Source organism: Oncorhynchus tshawytscha, linkage group LG16, assembly GCF_018296145.1.
Source record: "Oncorhynchus tshawytscha isolate Ot180627B linkage group LG16, Otsh_v2.0, whole genome shotgun sequence".
Classification (NCBI taxonomy): Eukaryota; Metazoa; Chordata; class Actinopteri; order Salmoniformes; family Salmonidae; genus Oncorhynchus; species Oncorhynchus tshawytscha.
Window position 1 is genome coordinate 12110419 of NC_056444.1, and position 26330 is coordinate 12136748.

Consider the following 26330-nt stretch of genomic DNA (forward strand, 5'->3'; position numbering starts at 1 on the left):
TCGCCTGCTTCTGCCTACCACCGCTCAGTCAGATACTTAGATACTTGTATGCTTGTATGCTCAGTCAGATTATATGCAACGCAGGACACACTAGATAATATCTAGTAATATCATCAACCATGTGTAGTTTAACTAGTGATTATGATTGATTGTTTTTTATAAGATAAGTTTAATGCTAGCTAGCAACTTACCTTGGCTTACTGCATTCGCGTAACAGGCAGTCCCCTTGTGGAGTGCAACGAGAGAGAGGCAGGTCGTTATTGCGTTGGACTAGTTAACTAAAAGATTGCAAGATTGGATCCCCCGAGCTGACAAGGTGAAAAGCTATCGTTCTACACCTGAACGAGGCTGTTAACCCACCGTTCCTAGGCCGTCATTGAAAGTAAGAATGTGTTCTTAACTGACTTGCCTAATTAAATAAAGGTATACATTTTTTTTTAAATCGTCAAATCGGCGCCCAAAAATACCGATTTCCGATTGTTATAAAAACTTGAAATCGGCCCCAATTAATCTGCCATTCCGATTAATTGGTCGACCTCTAGTAGAGAGTCACATTCACTTTCTATAACCCTGACCATACACCTCTCCTCCCTCTGCCATGTCTCTGTTTATTGTACTGATCCAGAACTGCTATCCCTCAGTGTGAAACTATAAGGGTCTGTCGCGTTCAACCATTTGAAGTTAAACCTTGTAAGAGATTGATGAAGTAGATTTGTAATGGAATCTACCATACGGTAATCCACATTTCAGATAGTGTTTTTCCCTACATATTTTAAAACCAAAACCTATAGTCGAAAATCATGGGCCAATTCCCAAAGATGTCATTCTTCTCATGTGGAAGAACGATTATTTCTGTCTTCCCCGTGAAATTGAAATTTTTTATGTCTGAAACAAACCTGGTAATAAAATAAAGTTGCCAGTCTATTTCAGCTGTTCCCCCCCATGTACCCGGTCTTGTTATTGGGGCTTGTGAGCAGCATTACATTTGTCTGATTTTCCAGTTTGTGTGTCCAGTCAGGCTGCTGTCGAATGGTTAAATGGAGCTTGCCAGCAGTAGGGCTGTTCAATTTCGCTGGCTGGCTGGCCCTGCTGCACGGAGAATTATGGCCTGAAATAATGCACTCGACAGGAAGAGAATGAAAATCTCTGCTTGAGGTGTTACTGGGCGTCCTCTTCCAGGCGCCGCGTTAATTAAAATATACATTTATGCCCTGTATCAATGTATGGCTTATTTCCCTGTTATCTCCATTACCCTGGCTTCACAACACCAGCCTGTCACGCCCTGGCCATAGAGAGTCTTTTATTCTCTATTTTGGTTAGGCCAGGGTGTGACTAGGGTGGGCATTCTATGTTCCTTTTTCTATGTTTTTGTATTTCTTTGTTTTTGGCCGGGTATGGTTCTCAATCGGACAGCTGTCTATCGTTGTCTCTGATTGAGAACCATACTTAGGTAGCTCTTGCCCACATGGGTTTTGTGGGTAGTTGCTTTCTGTTTTGTACCTGACGGAGCTGTTTCGGTTGTTCTTTTTGTTACTTCAGTGTTCAGTTCTATTTAATAAATGACGAACACGTACCACGCTGCGCTTTGGTCCTCACATTCTTCCACCAACGGCCGTTACACAGCCTAGTAGCTTGGCGGAGCGCGTCTCATTTTCAGGACCGCGTTGTTTTCCTAATGGGCATCTCTGCTTGAGATGGCACCTCTTTAAATTGGATGAGCCAGTGATGGTGAGTAGAGGAGCGAGGCGCTTCACAGGGACATGTCTGTGTGCCGCCTCAGCTTTGGAATGTGATTTGTTGCAGGGTCAGGTGCCATAAATCGGTGTTCCCCACAGTCACCAGTCAGCAGGGTCGCGTAGTGTCTCGCGACACAGAGGGGGAACTAGTTACAGCCACAGCCGCGAGGTTAAAATATTTTACAAAGGGGGAAGTCCCAATAAATCACCACACTTTTCACTCCCTCCCCGGAGCCCTCTGCACATCAGCCTTGGCTCCTTTAGTGTGTGTGTGTGTGTGTGTGTGTGTGTACGTGCTTGTCGGACACTGCCTAAATGCAGTAGTTGGAATGCATATCTGCAACAACTTGTGTCTGAGTCGTGGCAAAGGTATGGCTGTAGCAATTTGAATGCTACATTTTTTAAATGACTATTTCCTGTCAGATTGGTTGAACTTAATTGGTCTAAACGACCTATAAGGTTAACACCGCAATAAAGCATCTCTCACTGGAGATCAGAGCCGTACATCTACTTCCTGTGGTCTCATTTTCATTTGAGTGGATAAAACAACTGTAGGAAATTATACCTAATGGAGTTCTGAGGAGGAGAGCTGAAGTGATTGATTTTAATGGTAATAAGTGTACCCAGTGAAAGTAGTCCCTTTCATCTCAGCGCTACGGTAACGACACACAGCCTCTGACGTCCCTTCCCTCCGTCTGGCCTCCGGCAATCACAGACAGAGAGTCCCAGGTACTGGGCCACAATTATCAGCCATTATCATCAGTTTAGCAATGTAATAAGGCAATGACTGAACAAAGATGGGCACTTGAAAGCAAGTTCTGGGGGGGAGGTGTGCTCTCTTTTGTCAAATGGGGAGACCGTTCCGTGACTCTCCCGCAGCTGTGAAAAAATGGCTCCACCAGCACTATCAATAAAAAGGGCATAACCTTCATAAATTATACACCTGACGATAATCGGCATCATACAACCACGCTCCAGGAGATTGATGTGATGGATAACTATTTATGTATAACACAACCAAACTTTGAAAATGATACTATACACGCCATCAGCTCCAAGTTTCAAACACACAGCTTCAAGCCATGGAAACTGAGGCGTTAGAGGATAGACATTTCTACTCTTCTCAATTATTCTCTTCGGAAATGAGCCATAAATAGTCAACCGGTTTGACTGGATACAGTTGTGGCCTGAAGCGAAGGCTGCATACCTCCTATAGATCACAAAGACACAGGCTCTTTCATTGCAAAGACCTCCCACATCATATCAGCAAATAACTCTTCTGTATCATCGCAGAGGAACACTGGAAACTTAACAGAGGTGAACATCAAAGACAATACCCACACAATAGAGACCTTACGACACACAGTATTGCAGTTTGCATATCTGATCAGTACACAAGGACTTTCCTGTGTCAGTCTTCCAAACCCATACTCCCCCCCATTATTTTGACTACACAGATCTGTTCATTTCTAAGGAAACAGATGGTATACATGGCAGAATTATTTGCAGGTGTTCACACAATCCACGGAAGCTGTTTAATTTTGTGAGACTGAAATGTATTATTTTCGTAAAACACTGTCTCAGGGTTATGGGACTCCTGGGTAAAGAGACGCGTCACTAAAAGCTCTGCCTTGACGGACTTGAGAAGAAACTACCTGTACACAATGGACTCTGATGAACAACTTCTGGTCAACAGAGCTAATTTATGTCATGTGTCACTTTGACTCAGTCATTGACTACTTCCTTTGTTGTCCCCATGGGGAAATTTTGTTGCGGTGCCATGTACACGTTTTAAAGTGGTGTTTTAAATGCTAAACAAAATTGACAATACAACTTTCATAACAGTTACATACCAATAAAAAGGGACTAGCCTGCTGGCCTTACTGGGTCAATAGGAATATGAGCCCGAGCTATTTAGGAGGGATATCACACCTGGCACAAATGACTGTCTAGTTGTTTTTCCTGCTGAGGGGTGCCCTATACCTGCGCCCAGAGGGGAGTAGTTCAAAGTCTGGGTACAGGGGGTGACTTGGGTCTAAAATAATTTTGTGAGCCTTGCGGAGGGCCCTGACCTTAAAGATCTCATCCAGGCCTGTCTGTTTGACTCCAAGTACCTTCCTTGCTGTGGTGATAATCCTTCTCAGCATATTTCTCTGGCTGACAGTGGCATTGTCAAACCAACAAACAATACAAAAAGTTCAAATACTCTCAATGGAAGGTGGCACATTGTTTTTGCTGCACCTTATGTTGGGTGTTCGTAGTGACTAGTTACGTTTGTGACCAAGGTTGAATCCTTGGAGACCATAGTCAAAATCCAGACTTGAGATGGTGATTCAGAAAAGTCTTTCCATGATTTGATTGTACATGATACACAGCAATCAGATGTCTCCTATCCTTACCTTCTCTGCTGGAGTTGATTTGACATTGTGGCCTGGAAGTGCACACTCAGCAGAGACTCTCTGGGAGTGGGTTCTCAGCTAAGACTGTGCTTAACCTCAAGGTGCACAGCACCTGCTGAAACTTACATTTTAACAAGGAGGGAAAGTTAAGAGGGATTAGAGGCACAAATCCTGGAGTGGCGCGAGCGATCGAAATCAGCCCAGTCCTCCACGTCGCCCATTTGGAAAATGTTGTTCGTTCCCCGCTCTGAGCGACCTCTGAGTCGGGAGGTGTGCGGTGTCGAAAGAGTGAAGAGCAGTTCTCTCCAGCCGAAATCCAACCGCGGGTAATGTTTTCAAAGTTCAGGACCCGACAGCGTTCGGCCATAATGATCGTCGCAGTCATTACGCCAAATGACATCGAACATGCTGCACTGGCCACCCCCTTCATCGTTTGCTGGAAAAAAAGCTAATTGGAAAAATGTAGTACCTCCAACCTCTGCTCTTTGATTAGCACTCGCTCTAGACTCAGAGTGCACGTCCCTGTGAGCTACATGAGTTGATACCGGGACTATAATGTGAGAGCTCTATTTAATGCAGTATTTAGTGAAATAGCTTTGAAGTCGTTGATACATGGGTAGAAAGGTAAAGGTTTCCAGCAGGAGATGGAGACATTGGAGACGGTCCAGATGGTGATTATGGAAGGTGTAACGGGCAAGGAAAATTGACGGTTATAGTCAGTCTTCCATGCTTGGACTGCGCAATTAGAATAAATACCAACGCCTAAGTGAGTGACTTAGATTTGGCTCCTCCAATTTGTGGGATAAAATTAAATAGTGCCTTGCAAAAGTATTCTTTACATTTTGTTATGTTTCAAAGTAAGATTAAAATAGATTAAATTGTCATTTGTTGTCATCAACCTACACAAAATACTCGTGTGAAAGTGAAAAAATTCAGAAGTAAAATAGTTTTGTTTAGGGAAGCCTGAATTAGTTCAGGAGTAAAATAGTTTTGTTTAGGGAAGCCTGAATTAGTTCAGGAGTAAAATAGTTTTGTTTAGGCAAGCCTGAATTAGTTCAGGAGTAAAATTTGCCTTCAATGGAAAGTTCACCCATTTTGAATTTTATATTGTTTTTGTGCATCTGAGTGATGTTCTATAAATTCCCTGGGTCATTTCATGTTGTCATGTGAATCTGAGAAATTGGCTTTGAAGCAGGCAGAAATCCAGCCGTTATGACGTAGCGCCGTGACAAAGTCTCTCTCTACACTATAAGTTAATAGGAGTACGACTTTTAGATGGTGAAAATGTCTATCATACATGTCAGATTTCAATACTGGCCGATGTCATGACTCAGGAGGAGGTCTTCTCTCGAATGAGACACTGATCATATTTTTGTGTCATTCCGACCTTGTGTAATTTAAAGGTCTCTCTAGCACAGCTTTCCTAATTGTCTGCCTCTTTAGTCCAGGGTGCATTGAATGGTACTGTCACCAGAGATACTTCAGAAAGGAGATAGGACTCCAATGAATAATGGAATGTTTTACGCCCCACCCTGCAGACTGTCGACCAATCGCGTTGTCATGCTGAGTCACGTGGTTGCTAAGCTAATCGTCATGCAATCTTTTCTCAAAGACTGTGTGTATGTCGAGAAACATGCCTATTTTCCACAATTACTTAATGTGACAATTCCAAAGATATACGACATTACAGCAAGTTAATTATCTCACATCTCGGAAAAGATTTGTAATGTTCTTGTTGCCGAAATTCGTGCCATTTTTGAGCTAGACTCCCATTTACTCCTTGACGAGCCCTCCCTGTCCTAGAATCGCCCAGAATGCACCGTGCAGCCATTTCCCATCTCCTCAAAAGTCTATCTGTTAGACTCCATCTGCCGATTGTAGACTCCTTAATTGAAGTTTAAGGCAATTTTACAGCTAACTAGCTACTTTACATGCTGATAAACGTTTGCTAGCTAGCTACCTAGCAATCCAGCCAGCTCAGATAGAGCAAGAGTAGCCCTGTGTGCTTTTAGTGCCTGTGGATACGGGGCATTGTGGATTTGGTCGTCGACTTGAGCTGCAACAGATTCCCACAACGATTTTCAATGCTGCTACCAACCTTATTATATCGCCAAAATGAAACATTTGTTCACAAAAATATTGTTCTCACATATAAATGATATTTAACAATGTAAATTCAAGAAATAATATATGCAATTTTATCCAAAGCGACTTAGCCATGTGTGCATACTTTTTACGTATGGGTGGTGCCTGGCATGCAAGTGCCATGCTCTACCATCTGAGCCAAATAGGGCCACAGTGATGGTTGGAATGAGTGGTTTTGGGTGGATTTTTCCTTTAACAAATCACAACTTACAAGCACTTACTCTGTGTGAAATAATACAGTAGTGGTTGACATGATTTTTAAATGGCTACCCCTTCCTCTGTCCCCCATAAATGCAACATCTATAAGGTCCCTCAATCAAGAATTGCATTTCAAGCACTGATCTAACTACAATGACCAGGGAGCTTTTCCAAAAGCCTCATGAAGAAGGGCAGTGATTGGTAGATGGGTAACAATAACAAATCCGACATTGAATATCACTTTAAGCATGGTCAAGTTAATAATTATGCTGTGGATGATGTATTAAACCACCCAGACAAATCAGATGCAGTCGTCCTTCTGAACTGAGCTGCAGGACAGGAATGAAACTTCTCAGGGATGTTACCATTATCCCATTGGTAATTTTAAAACAGCTACGGAGTTCAATGTCTGTGATGGGAGAGAACTGAGGATGGATCACCAACATTGTAGTGACTCCTAAATGACAGAGTGAAAATAATACAAATATACATATAAATAAAGATTCTAAAACTTGCATCTTGTATGAAACAAGGCACAAAGCAGGGCTCTCCAACCCTGTTCCTGGAGAGCTACCGTCCTATAGGTTCACCCCAACCCTGTTCCTGGAGAACTACCGTCCTATAGGTTCACCCCAACCCTGTTCCTGGAGAGCTACCGTCCTATAGGTTCACCCCAACCCTGTTCCTGGAGAGCTACCGTCCTATAGGTTCACCCCAACCCTGTTCCTGGAGAGCTACCGTCCTATAGGTTCACCCCAACCCTGTTCCTGGAGAGCTACCGTCCTATAGGTTCACCCCAACCCTGTTCCTGGAGAACTACCGTCCTATAGGTTCACCCCAACCCTGTTCCTGGAGAGCTACCGTCCTATAGGTTCACCCCAACCCTGTTCCTGGAGAGCTACCGTCCTATAGGTTCACCCCAACCCTGTTCCTGGAGACCCCTGCACTAAAGCAATACTGCAACAACAAAAAACAGCAAGACACTTGATGGCCTAAATGCAAAGCCTTATGTTTGGGGCAAATTGCAATTTTTTAGTTGACTGCCTCCTTAATTTCAAGCTTGGTGGTGGCTGCATCATGGTATTGATATGCTTGACATCAACAAATCCTGGAGTTTTTCAGTTTAAAAATAAACAGGATGGAGCTAAGGCACAATCCTAGAGGTATACCTGTTGCTGTCTTCACACCAGAGGAATTCACCTTTCAGCAGGACAATAACCTACAGCACAAGGCCAAATCTACACTGGTGTTGCTTACGAAGAAGACTGTGAATGTTCCTGGCCAAGATATAGTTTTGATTTAAATTTGCTTGAAAATCAATGGCAAGACTTGAAAATTGCTGTCAAGTCATGATCCCAAACATCTTGACAGAGATTGAAGAATTTTGAAAAGAATAATGGGCAAATATTCCACACTCCAGGTGTGCATGCCTCTTAGAGTTCCCAGAGAAGACTCACAGCTGTAATCAATGCCAATGTATTGACTCAGGGAGCTGAAACAAAAAAATAGTTGTTGCATAAATATTCAGCTCCCTGAGTCAATACGTGTTAGAAACAACTTTGACATCGATTTCAGCTGTGAGTCTTCTTGGGAAGTTGGTTTTATGTTCAAGTATTTTGTGTAGATTGTTGACCAATCAATTTTAATCCCACTTTATAACAATCAAACATGGAGAAACCTTTTGCAAAGCACTGTATATCAATGCTATTCATTCCTTACCCATCGTCAAAGCTTTAAGGTGAAGGAGGCCTATTGAAAAAGTGATTGGAAAAAGGGAAACGTCTTTTAAACTCCCTCCCTGTACCACACACATATAGTTAAATATCAATTTCAGAGAAATGTCATGCAAAATATGCTTGTTCTAAAACACCATGAAGATCCAGATCCCTAAATTTAGTTCACCATATCTGGCCGTGATTGGGAATCCCATAGGGCGGCGCACAATTGGCCCAGCGACATCCGGTTTTGGCCTGGGTAGGCCATCATTGTAAATAAATAAGAATTTGTTCTTAACTGACTTGCTTACTTAAATAAAGATTCAATTAAAAATTAAAAATAAATAAATGAAAAACCACAATCTGTCCTCCTGCATTGGCACCCTGAAATATCTATATTTTATTTGTAATATCTGAAACCTAATTTGCGTAAGTAGTTGCACCTGGAAGGATGCACGACTGCACTGAGACAGTGTTATCTTATGGACATTTACATTATTCTTGCTTAATAAATCCTGCATTTACCCCAGTCAACTAGCCCATTGAAAAACACTTCCTGTTCTTTTACGGCGGACACATGCAGGAAATGCAACATCAGGGACAGATTGTGCACAATCAATGCAGCTCTCTCGGTCATACTTCCTTCTGTTGACCAAAGTGTATTTTTAAAAGGCCTCACTGTCCTTAGTCACTGTGGGTTCATTAGAGGGGGCTGTAGGCTCACTGGGCATGGCCAGGGAGTGACACTGCTGCTACCAATCTCAAGGTTCTCTGCCCCATTAGCAGTGCTAATGTAGTTGAAAGAGGCAGCCCATGTTCTATGTAAATTGTTTTTCAGGAAGCACAGCAAAAAAAACATCTACAAAGTGTTTAGTTACAGAAAATAGCAGGAGCATGACTTGCTATGTCACAAATAGCCTCACCCTGGCTGGAAAGGATAGACCTGGCACAGTGAGGGAGAGGTTGGCATCCTGTGAAGCTGGATGGTGGGGCCAGTGGCTCTGCTCCCTCCCTGGCCAGTGCCCCACGACACAGGTGCCGCCCCTAAGCCGTGGACACCTGCCAGGCTGGGGAGCCAGCCGTCCCAGAATTCCACAGGGCACCTCTCTTAAGAGAGAGGGAAAAGAGGACGCGTCTGTCTTGTAGCTGTTGGGTCTCCTTTTTACCGTGTTAGTTACCTCATATGTGGATAGTTTGAAATGCTAATGTTGTATGGATGTTGAGTGTGGCTCTAAATATCATAGCGATTGTATTAAGGCCCTCCTTCATTATACATTATCTGCAACAGTAATTGGCATATACCATTATTTAAAAAAGTTTAATTTAACCCATTTAAGAGCAAGACAAATCAGTTCATTGCCATGTTCCTAATTGGATTTCAAAATGCAATGTTGTGCTGGAACAGTTAAGAGTTTCAAGAAGGGTTTGACTTTCTTTTGCTGTTTTAATCCTCGTTCATCATGAATAGCTGATGAATGGGATTAAGTGCATCACAGTTGCTCTCTATTCCAGTGTCCACTATATAGTAAAGATGATTTAGGCTCATAAAGTTAATCATGACTGTTCTTCTTCATGAGGGGCCTTTCATTGGGAAACATCCGTGTTCCCTGACTGTATTTACACTGGCGATTCGTATTGAAATTAGTTGCCAAAACTCAATTATCAGATGCCCCCCTTAGGCAAACACTCCCCGTCCTGGCCCCGCTCTCTGGCTATTCATCACTGGGTCTTAAACATATCCCATTTCCAATAAGCACAACTTCAATTTACAAACTACTTTGCATGTGAAGGTTAATCAATAAATGGACAAACAACACATCCTGGTTACAAGAGCAGAGCGCTGGGGCACCAGCCTGAATCAGTAATCTGTGCACGGCAAAATGGAAAGAGAACAACCCATCTGATTCTAAGCATAATACGCTCATCAACGGAATCCCATGGGCAACGAAGTGTGTGTGTGTGTCTGTGTACACGTTTGCATGAGTGCATGCAAGGTTATAGCAGCGTTCGTTTGTCATGGCTTGAGTATCATTTGAATCCATGAATTGTTATTGATTTGTGTACTTCCTAATAGTAAATGAAGCTTAGAGATTAAAGTTGTGTGTTGGAATATAAAGTGCCTTCTGAAACTATTCAGACCCCTTGACTTTTACCACATTTTGTTAGGTTACAGCCTTATTCTAAGATTTACTTTTTTTCTCCTCATCAGTCCACACACACTACCCCATAATGACATCACACTACCCCATAATGACAAAACACTACCCCATAATGACATCACACTACCCCATAATGACAAAGCAAAAACAGGTTTTTAGAAATGTTTGCTAATTTATTCAAAATAAAAAAACTGATGACATTTACATAAGTATTCAGACCCTTTACTTAGTACTTTGTTGAAGCACCTTTGGCAGTGATTATAGCCTTGATTATTCTTGGGTATGACGCTAAAAGCTTGGCACACCTGTATTTGGGGAGTTTCTCCTATTTCTCTCTGCAGATCCTCTGTCGCTGCACAGCTATTTTCAGGTCTCTCCATAGATGTTTGATCGGGTTCTCGTCCGGGTTCTGGCTGGGCCACTCAAGGACATTCAGACTTGTTCCAAAGCCACTCCTGCGTTGTCTTTGCTGTGTGCTTCAGGTTGTTGTCCTGTTGGAAGGTGAACCTTCGCCCCAGTCTGAGAACCTGTTCCAGGTTCCTGTTCATATTTTCCTCGATCCTGACCTCCCAGTCCTTACCGCTGAAAAACATCCCCACGGCATGATGCTGCCACCACCACGCTTCACCGTAGGGATGGTACCAGGTTTCTTCTCCCCTGATTGCTCAGTTTGGCCGGGCAGCCAGCTCTAGAAAGAGTCTTGGTGGTTCCAAACTTCTTCCATTTAAGAATGATGGAGGCCATTGTGTTATTAAGGACCTTTTTAAAGCTGCAGAAATGTTTTGGTACCTTTCCCCAGATCTGTGCCTCGACACAATCCTGTCTCGGAACTCTATGGACAATTCCTTCGACCTCATGGCTTGGTTTTTGCTCTGACTACCGCTGTCAACTGTGGGACCTTATATAGACAGGTGTGAGCTCAATTTCGTATCTCGTAGCAAAGAGTCTGAATACTTTCAACCAATTTTTTTTTTTTTTTTTTTTACATTTGCAAACATTTCTAAAAACCTATTTTCACTTTGTAATTATGGGGTATTGTATGTAGATTGATGAGAGGGAAAAATAACATTTACTCCATTTTAGAATAAGGCTGTAAAGTAACAAAATGTGGAAAAAGTCCAGGGGTTTGAATACTTTCCGAAGGCACTGTATGATAGACATTGAATCAGTCTGCCTTGTAGGACATGGGCCTTTCATACCAAGACCTAGAGTACTCTGATTTGTCAGTCATCCTTGGTCAGGTTGTGATGCTAGACATAATTCGTGAGCTCTGAGATTTTAGATCCTGTCAGGTGTATCTTCTATATACTCATCTAGATGTAATTTCTGGAGATTGAAAAAAATTATATTGTTGTGCATGGGCGGACTGGCCTCCTGGCATTTTGGGCAAATGCCAGATGGGCTGAAACATTTCTAGCCTGTCTATCTGTGTGGGTTATGCTTAAAAGGATTATCTGGCTAATACTGGGGGCCTGAAGGAAACAAGAAAAAAAAAATAGTTGGGTGTGTTAGAAATTCCAGAACTGATTTCTGGTCCCAGTCCGCCCCTGCTATAGTGCAGTTTGCCCTCATGTAGCTCCTTAAATTGGGAGACAGGCTGGCATGTACTCTGAGACAGTTGTTTCGCTGTCAGACACTCTGTCCTCTAGTCTCAAGAACCCGCTCTTCATTAGAATAAACTCTTCTCCCAGTCCCCATGCTTCTTTTATGCAAGTGCATGGCGTCCTCAATGATATTGCATATGGCCAAACGTTAATGATTAAAATCCAAGTTTTCTAATCCTTTCCCCCGTCGACGGGGCATTGATCCGTTCTCCGAGAGCCTCCCATGTAGAAAAATCTCATTACCAATCTCGCTGACTCGTAGGGAGCTGTTTACACGCCATAACAATTCCGCTGGAGTGGAACCAACAAGACAATTGCGCTGAGCTGTGCGGCCTGACCAATATTTCATCTTCGCATCGCTCTCTCTCTCGCTGCCTCAGCCCCACCCCACCCACTTGCACTGATCCACTCACTAACACGTTTAACCTCTTAAGTCATGTATCCTGCTAAAATATTTAAGGGCTGGTGTGAATGTGGCTCGATAGCTAGCGCCGCGCTCTTGCCCCTCCCTTTTCCCACCATATTATGCCTCTTTAAACATGCATTAGCACACTGCTTGTTCCATTAACCTGAAACTAAGGCCACGATTATGCACTTGTTCATATCCCTTCCTTCCTTCCACCGAGAAGGCCGCATCGCCACACTTAGTCCATAATCCATTCAGTAGAGGATTCATAGTCTAATTCATCCCTTAAAGAAAGGAAAACAAAAATATATATATATAGTTTAGTTGCTTGTCATCCCACCAGAAAGTGATTGATTGTACGATCATTTGTGGGACTAGAGAAAATTGGATTCGTCCTATCGGTGTTTGACTCTTTCATTTTAAATGGTCATTCTTCTCTCTCCCATGTCAAAAGCTCAATGAGGGGAAAAAAAGAGCTCATGAACATCAACTGACGAGGTCGATACCCGCTCATAATGGGAGCTGGAAATGGCAAAGTAAAAAAAACAATCATCTTGCACTCGCTCTCTCGCTTTCTTTCACACGCTCTCCTTTCTCTAACACACACACTCCATAGAAATAGAAAACATTATGGGTTTTTTGTATGACTGCAAAGCTCTGTTCTTTATGGAAATTACCCTCTGGTTGCTTTTAAAGTGTTTGCGTGTTAATTGGCCCTGAACCTGGCATTGTAGAGGAGAACAGTATCCCCTGCTGAGTGTCTTTTAGACAACACTAAAACAATCCGGCCCTGATGTTATCAGAGCCTCCATTGCGTGTGGATTGGGATACTGTAAATAAGTAAGCTATGGAGATGGTGAAAATATAGGCTTGATGTTTTTCACGACTGGCACGAATGGCAAGGGTCATATAGTATGTCTCACCGCTCGCTGCCTGAGGTGTGTTAGGTTTATGTCCAAAGTGAGACTCGCTGTGAGAATTCCTGCATTAGTTTGATGCTTTTATATAGCTTTTATAATAGCTTTTACAAATATTTATACCTCCATGTTTTCCAAAATTCAAAAGAAACTGAAACTTGTAGTCTTCTTACCAACGCAACTGGTTCAGTTTGAGCCTCCTTTAACCTACTATTCTCACTCTCAGGCGAGATGGTGAGGATACCGATTTAATGTAATGACCGGTGTCAGGCAGTCGAGTAGCACTAGACTGACAGTGGATTCCTCCCTTTCTCACCACGCTGGTGATTTCCCCCTTGGCGGACGCTCAGGCGCCAAACGCCCACTGTCTCTCTACCCACTGCTGTGTATCTCGTGATAAGGCCACGGCTCTCCGGCAAACCTTGAGCACCAAGGGTAAAGTCATCTGTGTCGGTTAGCGATTGTCATCAGCCAGTGCAACAATACAAACGATGCCAGTGGAGTTCCTGATTGGCTGACAGAATACTTGTAGCAGACATATCGCCAACAGATAGCCTCCTTTATTTCCAAGGCTGAAAAAGACAGTTTTCTAACTCTGAGGGACAGGAACGGCACCTGCCAGGTGTGTAATATTCTTCCCATGCCAATTCCATTAGTTAGAATGCAGGCATAATGGCCTTTTTTAGAAAGCCAATTTTTTTTCTTCAAATTTCTCACATGGTTGGTGCCACTAAACTCTCAAGTGTATCGAGAGCTTAGCAACTGGATTCAGTTCCAGACCACCTGGCAGTAGAGGCTGATACCTGAGATCATAATTCACACACACACACACACACACACACACACACACACACACACACACACACAGCACAAGGTTTTTACAAGAATCATGAATGGATGAAGCATTATAAGTGACACAAATGCAAAGTTGAGTGAAATCTGGAAGTGTGTTAACTTGCTCTCATGCTACTTTTATACTCCAAATACTGTTAAGTTGAGCTAACTGAAGATACTTGTATAGTCAGAATATTTGATTTCATGCCACCTGGAAATACAGGTTGGTGAATAATTGATCATAACAAAATACCTAAACATTATTAGCAGTAAAACAACTTATTTTAACAAATGGCATTCCTATATCAGCACAAGCAGTGTGGTGCAGGTGAGTCTTGTAGAAACAGAGATGGAATATTCCAGAACACTTTATATTCTAGGACCCCATATCACTTCAGATGACCTTGAGCACCCCATAGTCTTTCTCAGAGGGAGTCTCAACTTTTGTCTATGAAATTCAAATGGCGTAGCATTGCCTCCTTGTCTCGTCTGTTTGTTTTCCCCCTGGAATATGACAGCTCTGAAAATAAAACTTATATCAAAAGAGAGAGAGATAAAGGACAACATGAAAGGGGCAAACAATCCCTTGAAAGTGCTGTCTGTTGTTTCAGTAGTTGTTTCAATGCAACCAGGAAGAGCATGTGCCCCCACTTATGAAAGGGTGTCCCTCTTTTCTATTGGTCTTGTGAACAAATATATGAAGTGAGTTGGAAAGGAAAGAAATTGTGCTTCTGATCATGGCACAGGAGTTATGCTAATGACAGGCATATATACCTGTTGGCAAGACACCAAACGGAAGGCTAACATGCAGCTTAACGCTATGCTCTGAAGGCACATTAGAGAGGACTCTATTAATTAAAAGGCATATTTTAGATATCATGTCAAGGATTGGTGATGGAAGTTTATTTACGAGTTATGAAAGACTGAATCCGTTGAGGGAGCAGCGTTTTTCTGACAAGGCTGTCAAGAAAATGATGCACTAGACCACTTTCCTAAACTGTATCTACAAACACCATTTTGTCGTTTTTATCTTGGCAATGAACTTGCCAACATACTTTATAATGACCCAGCTCCATACCCTTCAGTCTTCCTGTGTACTAACAACCAGCAACCATGCGAGAAACTTTGGAATATGAAATTAATTGGGAGAAATCGTTGACGCCGGTGATCTGGTGGCCATGGGAACCGGTGCTGTGCCTCGAGCTTGGTCGTTATCATTGTCAGATGTACTGGTGTGTTCATCGCCAGGGGCGACAGAAGTGTCATCTGAGTTTTTGAGGTCAAGAGTGTAGCGTGGCATTGGGAATGGATTTGGGTTTTGGTTGTGGCCTGGGTGTTGGATGAAGTCTGTCATCAGAAGATATCATATCTGTGTGTTCGGTAGAAGCAACAGGGAGCATATGAGCCAGCTCGAGTGTAGTAGTGAGTATGTATAGCCAGAAGTCAGATTGAACCAATTTACAAGGGACTTTTGGTGAGCAGTGAGCTCTCATACCCATGAAATGACTAAACAGATGTTGATGCCAACTATGAGCCCAGTGGTATAAAGATCTCTAATGGAGAGGGGCAACCGCCAATTCCAAAACCGATTACCCCGCACCACACTACAGTTTTTATCAACCTTAAACACAATCCCAGAGACTGCCTGAGTTGTCTGGGCTCCTTAACACAATCCCAGAGACTGCCTGAGTTGTCTGGGCTCCTTAACACAATCCCAGAGACTGCCTGAGTTGTCTGGGCTCCTTAACACAATCCCAGAGACTGCCTGAGTTGTCTGGGCTCCTTAACACAATTCCATCATTATTATGAAATATCAAATTACCCCTCTCATAGCTGCAGGCCATAGGCAAGATTTGCTTGGGAAATGAGAGGGTAGGGTGCACATTTAACACCCTGATCTTCAATTTAATCTGAAATTAAGTGGGAAAAGGCGCACTTTAGTACACAATAATGGACACGGCACAGGAGGGCACCCTCTATCTTATTAATACTACAGCCAGGGAGAGGTAGGTACAATCTTTGGATCATAGTTTGATGTGTAATTATATAGAGGCCGGTGGATGACCCTGGCGCGAGGTACTGACCTTAGATGACAAGCTGGAGCGACAACTACAGTAAAACTTGTTGCATATATAGAGCTCTTCAACGTGTCTTTTGTTCACCACTTCTAGGTTGAAGGCCTCAGATCCTTCCGAGCATTGCAAACAGTAGGAAGAGGTTGAATTTTAAGGCCGCGGCTCTTGTTTTAAATTGGACTAAATATACATAAATGTTCTTTGTCCCAACGTGGTCCTCCAATTATCACCAGACATCCATTCAAAGCAAACTGTTCTTGTTTCGCCAACCCTTTCGCCATCATAGGAAATTTAGAATTTTTGAACATTTTCAACAACAGTCCTCAACCCTAAAAGTGGTGTGGTCAAGGGCGTCCATTTGTTGCTACTGGATTTGTCCATGGTGTACCCTTCACTACCCCCAGACCGTATCGATTCCTCCCACTCCTCCTTCCGCTCTGCGCTCTAGCCCTGGAAGGCCAATGCTGGAGCACAAATGGACTAATGAGAGTTCTGCCGATGAGACTCTGAAGCCCTATGTACTGGGCACTTCAACGTTACCATGGCAGAGAGCGTTCTACAGGCTTTAATGGAAGTGGGGAAGGAAGGCCAAGGACAAAGTGGTTCCTTCCCTGTTCTCTTCTCCACTCAGGATCAATGTGCCTGGGATCTCTATGAACCCCCCCTAAATCCTTCACTATCCCCATCGTCTAGGCTTTTAGGGCATGACGGGGGCCGTTAGCGACTGAACCTTCAGTAAGGAAAGCAGAGTTTCAGAAAAAGATATAAATAGAAGTAATGGAGCTGTATACATTAGTGACACTTGAGACTTTCAGATTTGCCACGGTGCTGTTTGGGCATACTGCACTTAGTGAGGAGAATTTCAATGAGAATTCTGATTCATTGTTGGTGGGCCGTACATTCCACTCCTACACTCTATCTCCCTGTTAGTTTTGTACATCATGCTTATTTTTAGAAAGAAACAACAATCTGCATATACACAGTAGCTACTGTAGAGAGAAATATAGACTCAGCTCGGGAATACCAGTTTGAGTAGATAATGAACACCTAGAAGACGAGCCAGAACAATGGCCGAGGGTCTTTTGCAGTAAAACAAACACCACACTCCGCTTTTTGCCCATTAAAAAAAGTTTTGAAACGGCCCTTTAAATGAGCTGAGATCACGCCAGGGTCTTTCAAAGCTTCGTCCACGGAGAGGACCCAGAGCATAGAAATATAATGAATAGAAGGGGCTTGGAACCTCCTATCCATGGCAGAGGAAACAAGGGGTGAAGAGAAGATAAAGGGGATAAGAAGATGTCCGCCTCAGTCAGAACAACAGTTAATGAATAACCACAACGTGACATTAATAGAACCTCTCCCATCTCCGGCAACCCATACTGACTAGTGACTCAGTCATAGATATAGAAGGAATAGAACGGGAATCCCCATTCAAGTTGCCATGGTTAGAGGTTCCAAGCCCGTTCTATTGGCAACCCATGCTGACTAGTGAGAGGTTCTCTTAATGTTACGTTGTGGTTATTCATTAACTGTTGTTCTGACTGAGGCGGACATCTTATCCCCTTTATCTTCTCTTCCCTCCTGTTTCCTTTGTCATGGTCTTGTTATGAAGTATACAGGCTGTGTTAATGTATCAACGAACCTTGATTTAGTGTTGCCATAATCACGTCAGTGGTGAAGTGGGAGACTTGGATACAGTAATTAACGTACAGTATGTGCTGTGTTCAGGTCACATTTTCCTGTTTCTGAAACAAACAGCTGGCCAGGTTATCTTCTACAAACACGTAGCCTGCTGATTAGTCCATATTTTACTGTACCTACCTCCAACTGTCAAATATGTGTTCATGACATGGCCGTTCAGAAACTGTGTGTACTGGATTACCTCCCCTAATACCCTGTCTAATTCATATTTAGGGCATAAATAACTGTCATGATTTAGCAGTGCAACTCATGCTCATTTAAAACGGTTTGAATCGGTGACATCTTAAATGCACTTGATTACTAGTCAAGTTTATTCAAGTAATTTACAGGTATTAGTGTGTTTAGTAGTTTCACTGACTAACCCTCCTCTCCCCCCCCAAAGGCTCAGCCTTCATGATGGTCAACACCAGCGGACGTTCCTCGGGCCAGAAGGCCCAGCTGCTCATGCCCCAGCTCAAAGAGAACGACACCCACTGCCTCATCTTCCAGTACTACGTGGCGGGCCAGCGCGAGGGCGCCAACCCGGGCCAGCTCAACATCTACATTAAGGAGAACAACAGTCCGCTGGGCATCCCCGTGTGGAACGCCTCCGGCCCTGCTTACCCCACCTGGCGCCAGGTGGAGCTGGCTGTCAGCACCTTCTGGCCCAACTTCTACCAGGTGAGATGGGGTGGGGGTTAGTAAGGTCGGGATGAGGGGTTAGTAAGGTGGGGATGGGGGTTAGTAAGATGGGGTTAGTAAGGTGGGAATGGGGGTTAGTAAGGTGGGAATGGGGGTTAGTAAGGTGGGGATGGGGGTTAGTAAGGTGGGGATGGGGGTTAGTAAGGTGGGGGTTAGTAAGGTGGGGGGGGTTAGTAAGGTGGGGGTTAGTAAGGTGGGGGTTAGTAAGGTGGGGGTTAGTAAGGTGGGGCTGGGGGTTAGTAAGGTGGGGCTGGGGGTTAGTAAGGTGGGGCTGGGGGTTAGTAAGGTGGGGCTGGGGGTTAGTAAGGTGGGGCTGGGGGTTAGTAAGGTGGGGGTGGGGTTAGTAAGGTGGGGTGGGGGTTAGTAAGGTGGGGGTTAGTAAGGTGGGGGTGGGGGTTAGTAAGGTGGGGATGGGGGTTAGTAAGGTGGGGGTTAGTAAGGTGGGATTGGGGGTTAGTAAGGTGGGGGTGGGGGTTAGTAAGGTGGGAATGGGGGTTAGTAAGGTGGGAATGGGGGTTAGTAAGGTGGGAATGGGGGTTAGTAAGGTGGGGATGGGGGTTAGTAAGGTGGGATTGGGGGTTAGTAAGGTGGGGGTTAGTAAGGTGGGGCTGGGGGTTAGTAAGGTGGGGCTGGGGGTTAGTAAGGTGGGGCTGGGGGTTAGTAAGGTGGGGCTGGGGTTTAGTAAGGTGGGATTGGGGGTTAGTAAGGTGGGGGTGGGGGTTAGTAAGGTGGGATTGGGGGTTAGTAAGGTGGGGGTGGGGGTTAGTAAGGTGGGGGTGGGGGTTAGTAAGGTGGGGATGGGGGTTAGTAAGATGGGGATGGGGGTTAGTAAGATGGGGATGGGGGTTAGTAAGATGGGGATGGGGGTTAGTAAGATGGGGGTGGGGGTTAGTAAGGTGGGGGGTTAGTAAGGTGGGGGTTAGTAAGGTGGGGGTTAGTAAGGTGAGGGGTTAGTAAGGTGAGGGTGGGGGTTAGTAAGGTGGGGATGGGGGTTAGTAAGGTGGGATTGGGGGTTAGTAAGGTGGGGGTGGGGGTTAGTAAGGTGGGGGTTAGTAAGGTGGGATTGGGGGTTAGTAAGGTGGGGGTTAGTAAGGTGGGGATGGGGGTTAGTAAGATGGGGGTGGGGATTAGTAAGGTGGGGGTGGGGATTAGTAAGGTGGGGGTGGGGATTAGTAAGGTGGGGGTGGGGGTTAGTAAGGTGGGGGTTAGTAAGGTGGGATTGGGGGTTAGTAAGGTGGGGGTGGGGGTTAGTCAGGTGGGGGTGGGGGTTAGTAAGGTGGGGATGGGGGTTAGTAAGATGGGGGTGGGGGTTAGTAAGATGGGGGTGGGGGTTAGTAAGGTGGGGGTGGGGGTTAGTAAGGTGGGATTGGGGGTTAGTAAGATGGGGGTGGGGGGTTAGTAAGATGGGGGTGGGGGTTAGTAAGGTGGGGGTGGGGGTTAGTAAGGTGGGGGTGGGGGTTAGTAAGGTGGGGGTGGGGGTTAGTAAGGTGGGATGGGGGGTTAGTAGGGGGATGAGGGTTAGTAAAGTGGGGCTGAGGGGTTAGTAAGGTGGGGATGGGGGTTAGTAAGGTGGGATTGGGGGTTAGTAAGGTGGGGGTTAGTAAGGTGGGGCTGGGGGTTAGTAAGGTGGGGCTGGGGGTTAGTAAGGTGGGGCTGGGGGTTAGTAAGGTGGGGCTGGGGGTTAGTAAGGTGGGGCTGGGGGTTAGTAAGGTGGGGGTGGGGGTTAGTAAGGTGGGGTGGGGGTTAGTAAGGTGGGGGTTAGTAAGGTGGGGGTGGGGGTTAGTAAGGTGGGGATGGGGGTTAGTAAGGTGGGGGTTAGTAAGGTGGGATGGGGGTTAGTAAGGTGGGGGTGGGGGTTAGTAAGGTGGGAATGGGGGTTAGTAAGGTGGGAATGGGGGTTAGTAAGGTGGGAATGGGGGTTAGTAAGGTGGGGATGGGGGTTAGTAAGGTGGGATTGGGGGTTAGTAAGGTGGGGGTTAGTAAGGTGGGGCTGGGGGTTAGTTAGGTGGGGCTGGGGGTTAGTAAGGTGGGGGTTAGTAAGGTGGGGGGTTAGTAAGGTGGGGGTGGGGGTTAGTAAGGTGGGATTGGGGGTTAGTAAGGTGGGGGTGGGGGTTAGTAAGGTGGGATTGGGGGTTAGTAAGGTGGGGGTGGGGGTTAGTAAGGTGGGGGTGGGGGTTAGTAAGGTGGGGATGGGGGTTAGTAAGATGGTGTGGGGGTTAGTAAGATGGGGATGGGGGTTAGTAAGATGGGGATGGGGGTTAGTAAGATGGGGGTGGGGGTTAGTAAGATGGGGGTGGGGGTTAGTAAGGTGGGGGCTAGTAAGGTGGGGGTTAGTAAGGTGGGGGTTAGTAAGGTGGGGGTTAGTAAGGTGAGGGTGGGGGTTAGTAAGGTGAGGGTGGGGGTTAGTAAGGTGGGGATGGAGGGTTAGTAAGGTGGGATTGGGGGTTAGTAAGGTGGGGGTGGGGGTTAGTAAGGTGGGGGTTAGTAAGGTGGGATTGGGGGTTAGTAAGGTGGGGGTTAGTAAGGTGGGGGTGGGGATTAGTAAGGTGGGGGTGGGGGTTAGTAAGGTGGGGGTTAGTAAGGTGGGATTGGGGGTTAGTAAGGTGGGGGTGGGGGTTAGTCAGGTGGGGGTGGGGGTTAGTAAGGTGGGGATGGGGGTTAGTAAGATGGGGGTGGGGGTTAGTAAGATGGGGGTGGGGGTTAGTAAGGTGGGGGTGGGGGTTAGTAAGGTGGGATTGGGGGTTAGTAAGATGGGGGTGGGGGTTAGTAAGGTGGGGGTGGGGGTTAGTAAGGTGGGGGTGGGGGTTAGTAAGGTCGGGGTTAGTAAGGTCGGGGTTAGTAAGGTGCGGGTGGGGGTTAGTAAGGTGAGGGTGGGGGTTAGTAAGGTGGGGGTGGGGGTTAGTAAGGTGGGATTGGGGGTTAGTAAGGTGGGGGTGGGGATTAGTAAGGTGGGGGTGGGGGTTAGTAAGGTGGGGGTGGGGGTTAGTAAGGTGGGGGTGGGGGTTAGTAAGGTGGGGGTGGGGGTTAGTAAGGTGGGGGTTAGTAAGGTGGGGGTGGGGGTTAGTAAGGTGGGGGTGGGGGTTAGTAAGGTGGGATTGGGGGTTAGTAAGGTGGGTGTTAGTAAGGTGTGTGTTAGTAAGATGGGATGGGGATTAGTAAGGTGGGGGTTAGTAAGATGGGATGGGGGTTAGTAAGGTGGGATGGGGGTTAGTAGGGGGATGAGGGTTAGTAAGGTGGGGCTGAGGGGTTAGTAAGGTGGGGGTTGGGGGTTAGTAAGATGGGGCTGGGGGTTAGTAAGATGGGGTGGGGTTAGTAAGGTGGGGATAGGGTGGGGGTTAGTAAGGTGGGGGTTAGTAAGGTGGGGGTGGGGTGGGTGTTAGTAAGATGGGGTGGGGGTTAGTGGGATGGGGCTATAAAAAGGGCACATAGAACAGGGGGTATGGTTGTCTTTAAGGGTCCTACTGTTCAGGAAATGTAATGTTTTGTTCAAGTCAAAGTCATGTTGTACTGTGGCCAGGTAGGAAATGGTAGACAGTGTTGTTTTCCTCTGGGGGGCTGTACATCCAGACTGATGTAACTAATGTAGAGGTAATGTGGGTGGAGATGAGAACCCATCAGACATGTTCCCAGCAAGAGATCCATTTTTAAACACCGCCCATTAGCATGACATAATAATATTCAACTTTGCCAGAGTTCATGTGTTGTCATTGCAGCTCTATGGCGGTACAGGTCTCTGGAGGTCAAACCACTTTCTAGCATCACTCTCAGGCTGCAGAGCTGCGGATTTCCTGCCCAGGAAATTACCGCTCACACCAAATGTTTGGTTTCCTCCCACGCAGGGTCACAGACACACACGCGCGCGCCCAGGGTCACAGATACGCGCGCGCACAGGGTCACAGACGCAGGGTCAGCATTGCCAGTGCTGACACAATGGAAACACACAGGCCTGTGAGGTTTGCCCCTAGAGAGACTGATGGGGAAGAGGGATAAATCCATCTCCATGTTTCCCCAGAGAAATCACCTCCATCTGTTCCACAGAGGCACTGGGCAGAAGGAGACTCTCTACACTGAGCAGAATTTGCGAGGAATGCAACATTGTGACTTGTTGTTACCCTCTGAGATTAACAATGGAAAAGCGTCGTCTTCAAAGCTCTATACCTAATGACAATGTAGCAAGTAATTATGGGGTTTCTGTAATTGCACCGTGTATTTAAGTGTTTATCAAAATGAAAACCACCTGAAATACAGAACCTACTTTGTCACTTATTTGTAATTACAGCGTATGGTTTTCTCTCCACTCCGTTTACACTGCCAGTCCATCAGCACAGGTCTTGTTACATAGCAATGTTTGGTTCGCTCTTGAGAAACGTTTAATTGATAACGCCTTGCATTTGGAATATGGTAATGTCCTTCTTCAGCCTGTCATACTATGATCTTGATCCTGACATTTTGCTTTGTTCATCTCTGTCTGCTCTGTTATTCCAATTCCATTTTAAGACACAATCACAATTACCAGGTGAACTGTAAAGGAACACTGGCAACATAGCATCATTATTTAATCAGGGAGGGAGGGCGCTAGGGAGGGAGGTTTGGCGCTAGGGAGGGAGGGCGGAGGTTGGGCGCAAGTGAGGGAGAGGGAGGGTGAGAGAGCCAGGAGGGTCATCTCTTCTACGTCTGTTATTATGCATGAGATCAGCCTTTTGTTCTTAGGAAGTTTCAACAACTTACTGACAACACATTTTGTAAAAGATGTGGAGAATCTGATGTTCCACTAAGGACGCCATGTAGTAAAGTAATAAGCACGAACACCAGAGGAGCACTACTCACTTTAGATTACGCATTATGCAAAAGAAAAGCAAACTTAGTTCTCCAGCACTCACTAACCACATGAACGTTGTCATGGCTAATTGAGCTCATTAACGAGATGCAGCTAATGTAGGAGATAAACCAAAACACGAGGGGGAGGGCGGGGGAGGGGTGTTCGGGGGTCCGCCGGGGTCCGCCGGGGTCGAGCAGGTTGCTTAGCATCACCACGGCGACAAACATTAACAACCTGAGGTTTAATTACCTCTGCGGCACGTCGTGACATTTCACACTCTGGTGTTTACTTTTCATTTCCTTTTTGAAAATTAGGCCCTCGTAAAGGCATAATTAGCGGCCGCGGCGTCTGCCGTCGCTCAAAAGGAAGCGAGAGATAGGAGGAGAGGGATGGAAGTCTATTAAAACCCATTTGAATGGTTTTAATAAAGGCATCTTGTTTGGCCTCAGCTCAACAATGTTATCTTGTGGCTAATGACTCATTTTCATCCTCCTTGTCTGCGGTGCATTGGGACTAGTGTGTTTGGGTCCTCCATGGTAACACACACAGAAAAGGCCATTTTTAAGCAGGTTACATTGGACTAGGTATGGTCCCTCAACAATACACCCTACTTCAGCTAATGTGGTAGGCTTGAGGAATGGAGTAAAGATCATTTCTGCATCCAGTTCTTCGCTTTGGACATCAGACTGATATGAGGTGTGCATGCACACAGCTATGAGGCCTAGGGCTGTGTCCTAAATGATTCCCTACTTTTGACCAGAGCCCTATATGGGGAATAGGGTGCTGTTTTGATGCTGTCTACCTCATTGTGTCTGCTCTATTGAAGGAGTTAATATGGGTGGAATGGGAGCTGGATGTAAAGCATAGCCTATAGCTTTGCAATCTCCTCTAAATTGATTTGTCCTTGGGACGTAATCTGCTTAGATCACAAATCACATTTTATTCGTCAAATGCTTCATAAACAACAGGTGTAGACTAACAGTGATGCTTTCTTACGGGTCCTTTTCCAACAATGCAGAGATAAAGATGAAGTAATAGTAGCAGAAATAGTGACACTAGGACCAAATACACAGTGAATAATGAATAACAAGGTATGTAAGCCCCCCTTTTGACTGTTTAGATTACAAGGAAACACATTTTATTTGATCGATTTCATTTGACTCTCTTGCCTCTGTCTACCCAGACATTTGTTTTGGTTTGGGTGTTCTTGCATCTACTGACCTCCTATCTGGGCCCCACATAGTTCTGTTATCTTAAGTGTTTGTTTTCTCTGTTCGGAAACTTTGAACACTGTGACTTCCATGGTTGGGGGCTTTTCAGTCTTGATCTTAACTAGACGCTTGCCACCCATAGCCAACGGACCTATTGTCTCGCTTGACCTCATTTCTGTCTTCTGTGACCGAGTCAAGTCAGATACTCAGAGTTGACTTAGTAGTCGCGCTTCATACCAGGAAGTTGTTCCCTTCTGCCCTTGTTCACTCCCCATCACTGAACAAAACAGGTCTCGATAGGTTAAGAACAATATGGCGACCTTAACTAGGCATCAGTATTCTTTATAGCTGTCCAGTTGTCCCACATTCGTGAAGGGGAGTGAAAAAGGGCGAAGGGGAGTGAACAACTTCGTGGAATAAATCACAGCCATTGGCTGAGTGATAAAGAGGAGGGAGGGAGGATCACAGGAAAGAGGTCCTGCCGCTCTGCTTTTTGACCAATGGAAGGGCTCTGATGTACAGTAAACAAAGTGGGGTGGGCAGGGTGCCAGAACCTCTGCTCAGTGTGAACAGGAAGGCGGCCCATGAGTCTTTAACCAGCTGCATCCTGAGAGATAAGGGCCATGGTGGGTGGGTGGGGGGGGTTGTAACCCAACAGCATTGGGGAAATAGAGGAGCAGCCATCACTCTACTGGGAAGTGGAGGAGCAGCCATCACTCTACTGGGAAGTGGAGGAGCAGCCATCACTCTACTGGGAAGTGGAGGAGCAGCCTTCGCTCTACTGGGAAGTGGAGGAGCAGCCTTCGCTCTACTGGGAAGTGGAGGAGCAGACATCGCTCTACTGGGAAGTGGAGGAGCAGACATCGCTCTACTGGGAAGTGGAGGAGCAGACATCGCTCTACTGGGAAGTGGAGGAGCAGACATCGCTCTACTGGGAAGTGGAGGAGCAGACATCGCTCTACTGGGAAGTGGAGGAGCAGACATCGCTCTACTGGGAAGTGGAGGAGCAGACATCGCTCTACTGGGAAGTGGAGGAGCAGACATCGCTCTACTGGGAAGTGGAGGAGCAGACATCGCTCTACTGGGAAGTGGAGGAGCAGACATCGCTCTACTGGGAAGTGGAGGAGCAGACATCGCTCTACTGGGAAGTGGAGGAGCAGACATCGCTCTACTGGGAAGTGGAGGAGCAGACATCGCTCTACTGGGAAGTGGAGGAGCAGACATCGCTCTACTGGGAAGTGGAGGAGCAGACATCGCTCTACTGGGAAGTGGAGGAGCAGACATCGCTCTACTGGGAAGTGGAGGAGCAGACATCGCTCTACTGGGAAGTGGAGGAGCAGACATCGCTCTACTGGGAAGTGGAGGAGCAGACATCGCTCTACTGGGAAGTGGAGGAGCAGACATCGCTCTACTGGGAAGTGGAGGAGCAGACATCGCTCTACTGGGAAGTGGAGGAGCAGACATCGCTCTACTGGGAAGTGGAGGAGCAGACATCGCTCTACTGGGAAGTGGAGGAGCAGACATCGCTCTACTGGGAAGTGGAGGAGCAGACATCGCTCTACTGGGAAGTGGAGGAGCAGACATCGCTCTACTGGGAAGTGGAGGAGCAGACATCGCTCTACTGGGAAGTGGAGGAGCAGACATCGCTCTACTGGGAAGTGGAGGAGCAGACATCGCTCTACTGGGAAGTGGAGGAGCAGACATCGCTCTACTGGGAAGTGGAGGAGCAG

At 45.9% G+C, this 26330-nt stretch overlaps 1 protein-coding gene across 12 annotated transcripts in view; it reads left to right on the forward strand.

The window, feature by feature from the left end:
• LOC112215327 (receptor-type tyrosine-protein phosphatase mu-like) overlaps window positions 1-26330 on the forward strand; it is a 333484-nt gene that overhangs the window by 93895 nt on the left and 213259 nt on the right. For all 12 annotated transcript variants that reach the window (XM_042298786.1, XM_042298787.1, XM_042298789.1 and 9 more), the window contains exon 3: window positions 18272-18549. In XM_042298786.1, coding sequence (XP_042154720.1) covers window positions 18272-18549 — 278 coding nt within the window. The remainder of the gene's footprint in view (window positions 1-18271; window positions 18550-26330) is intronic.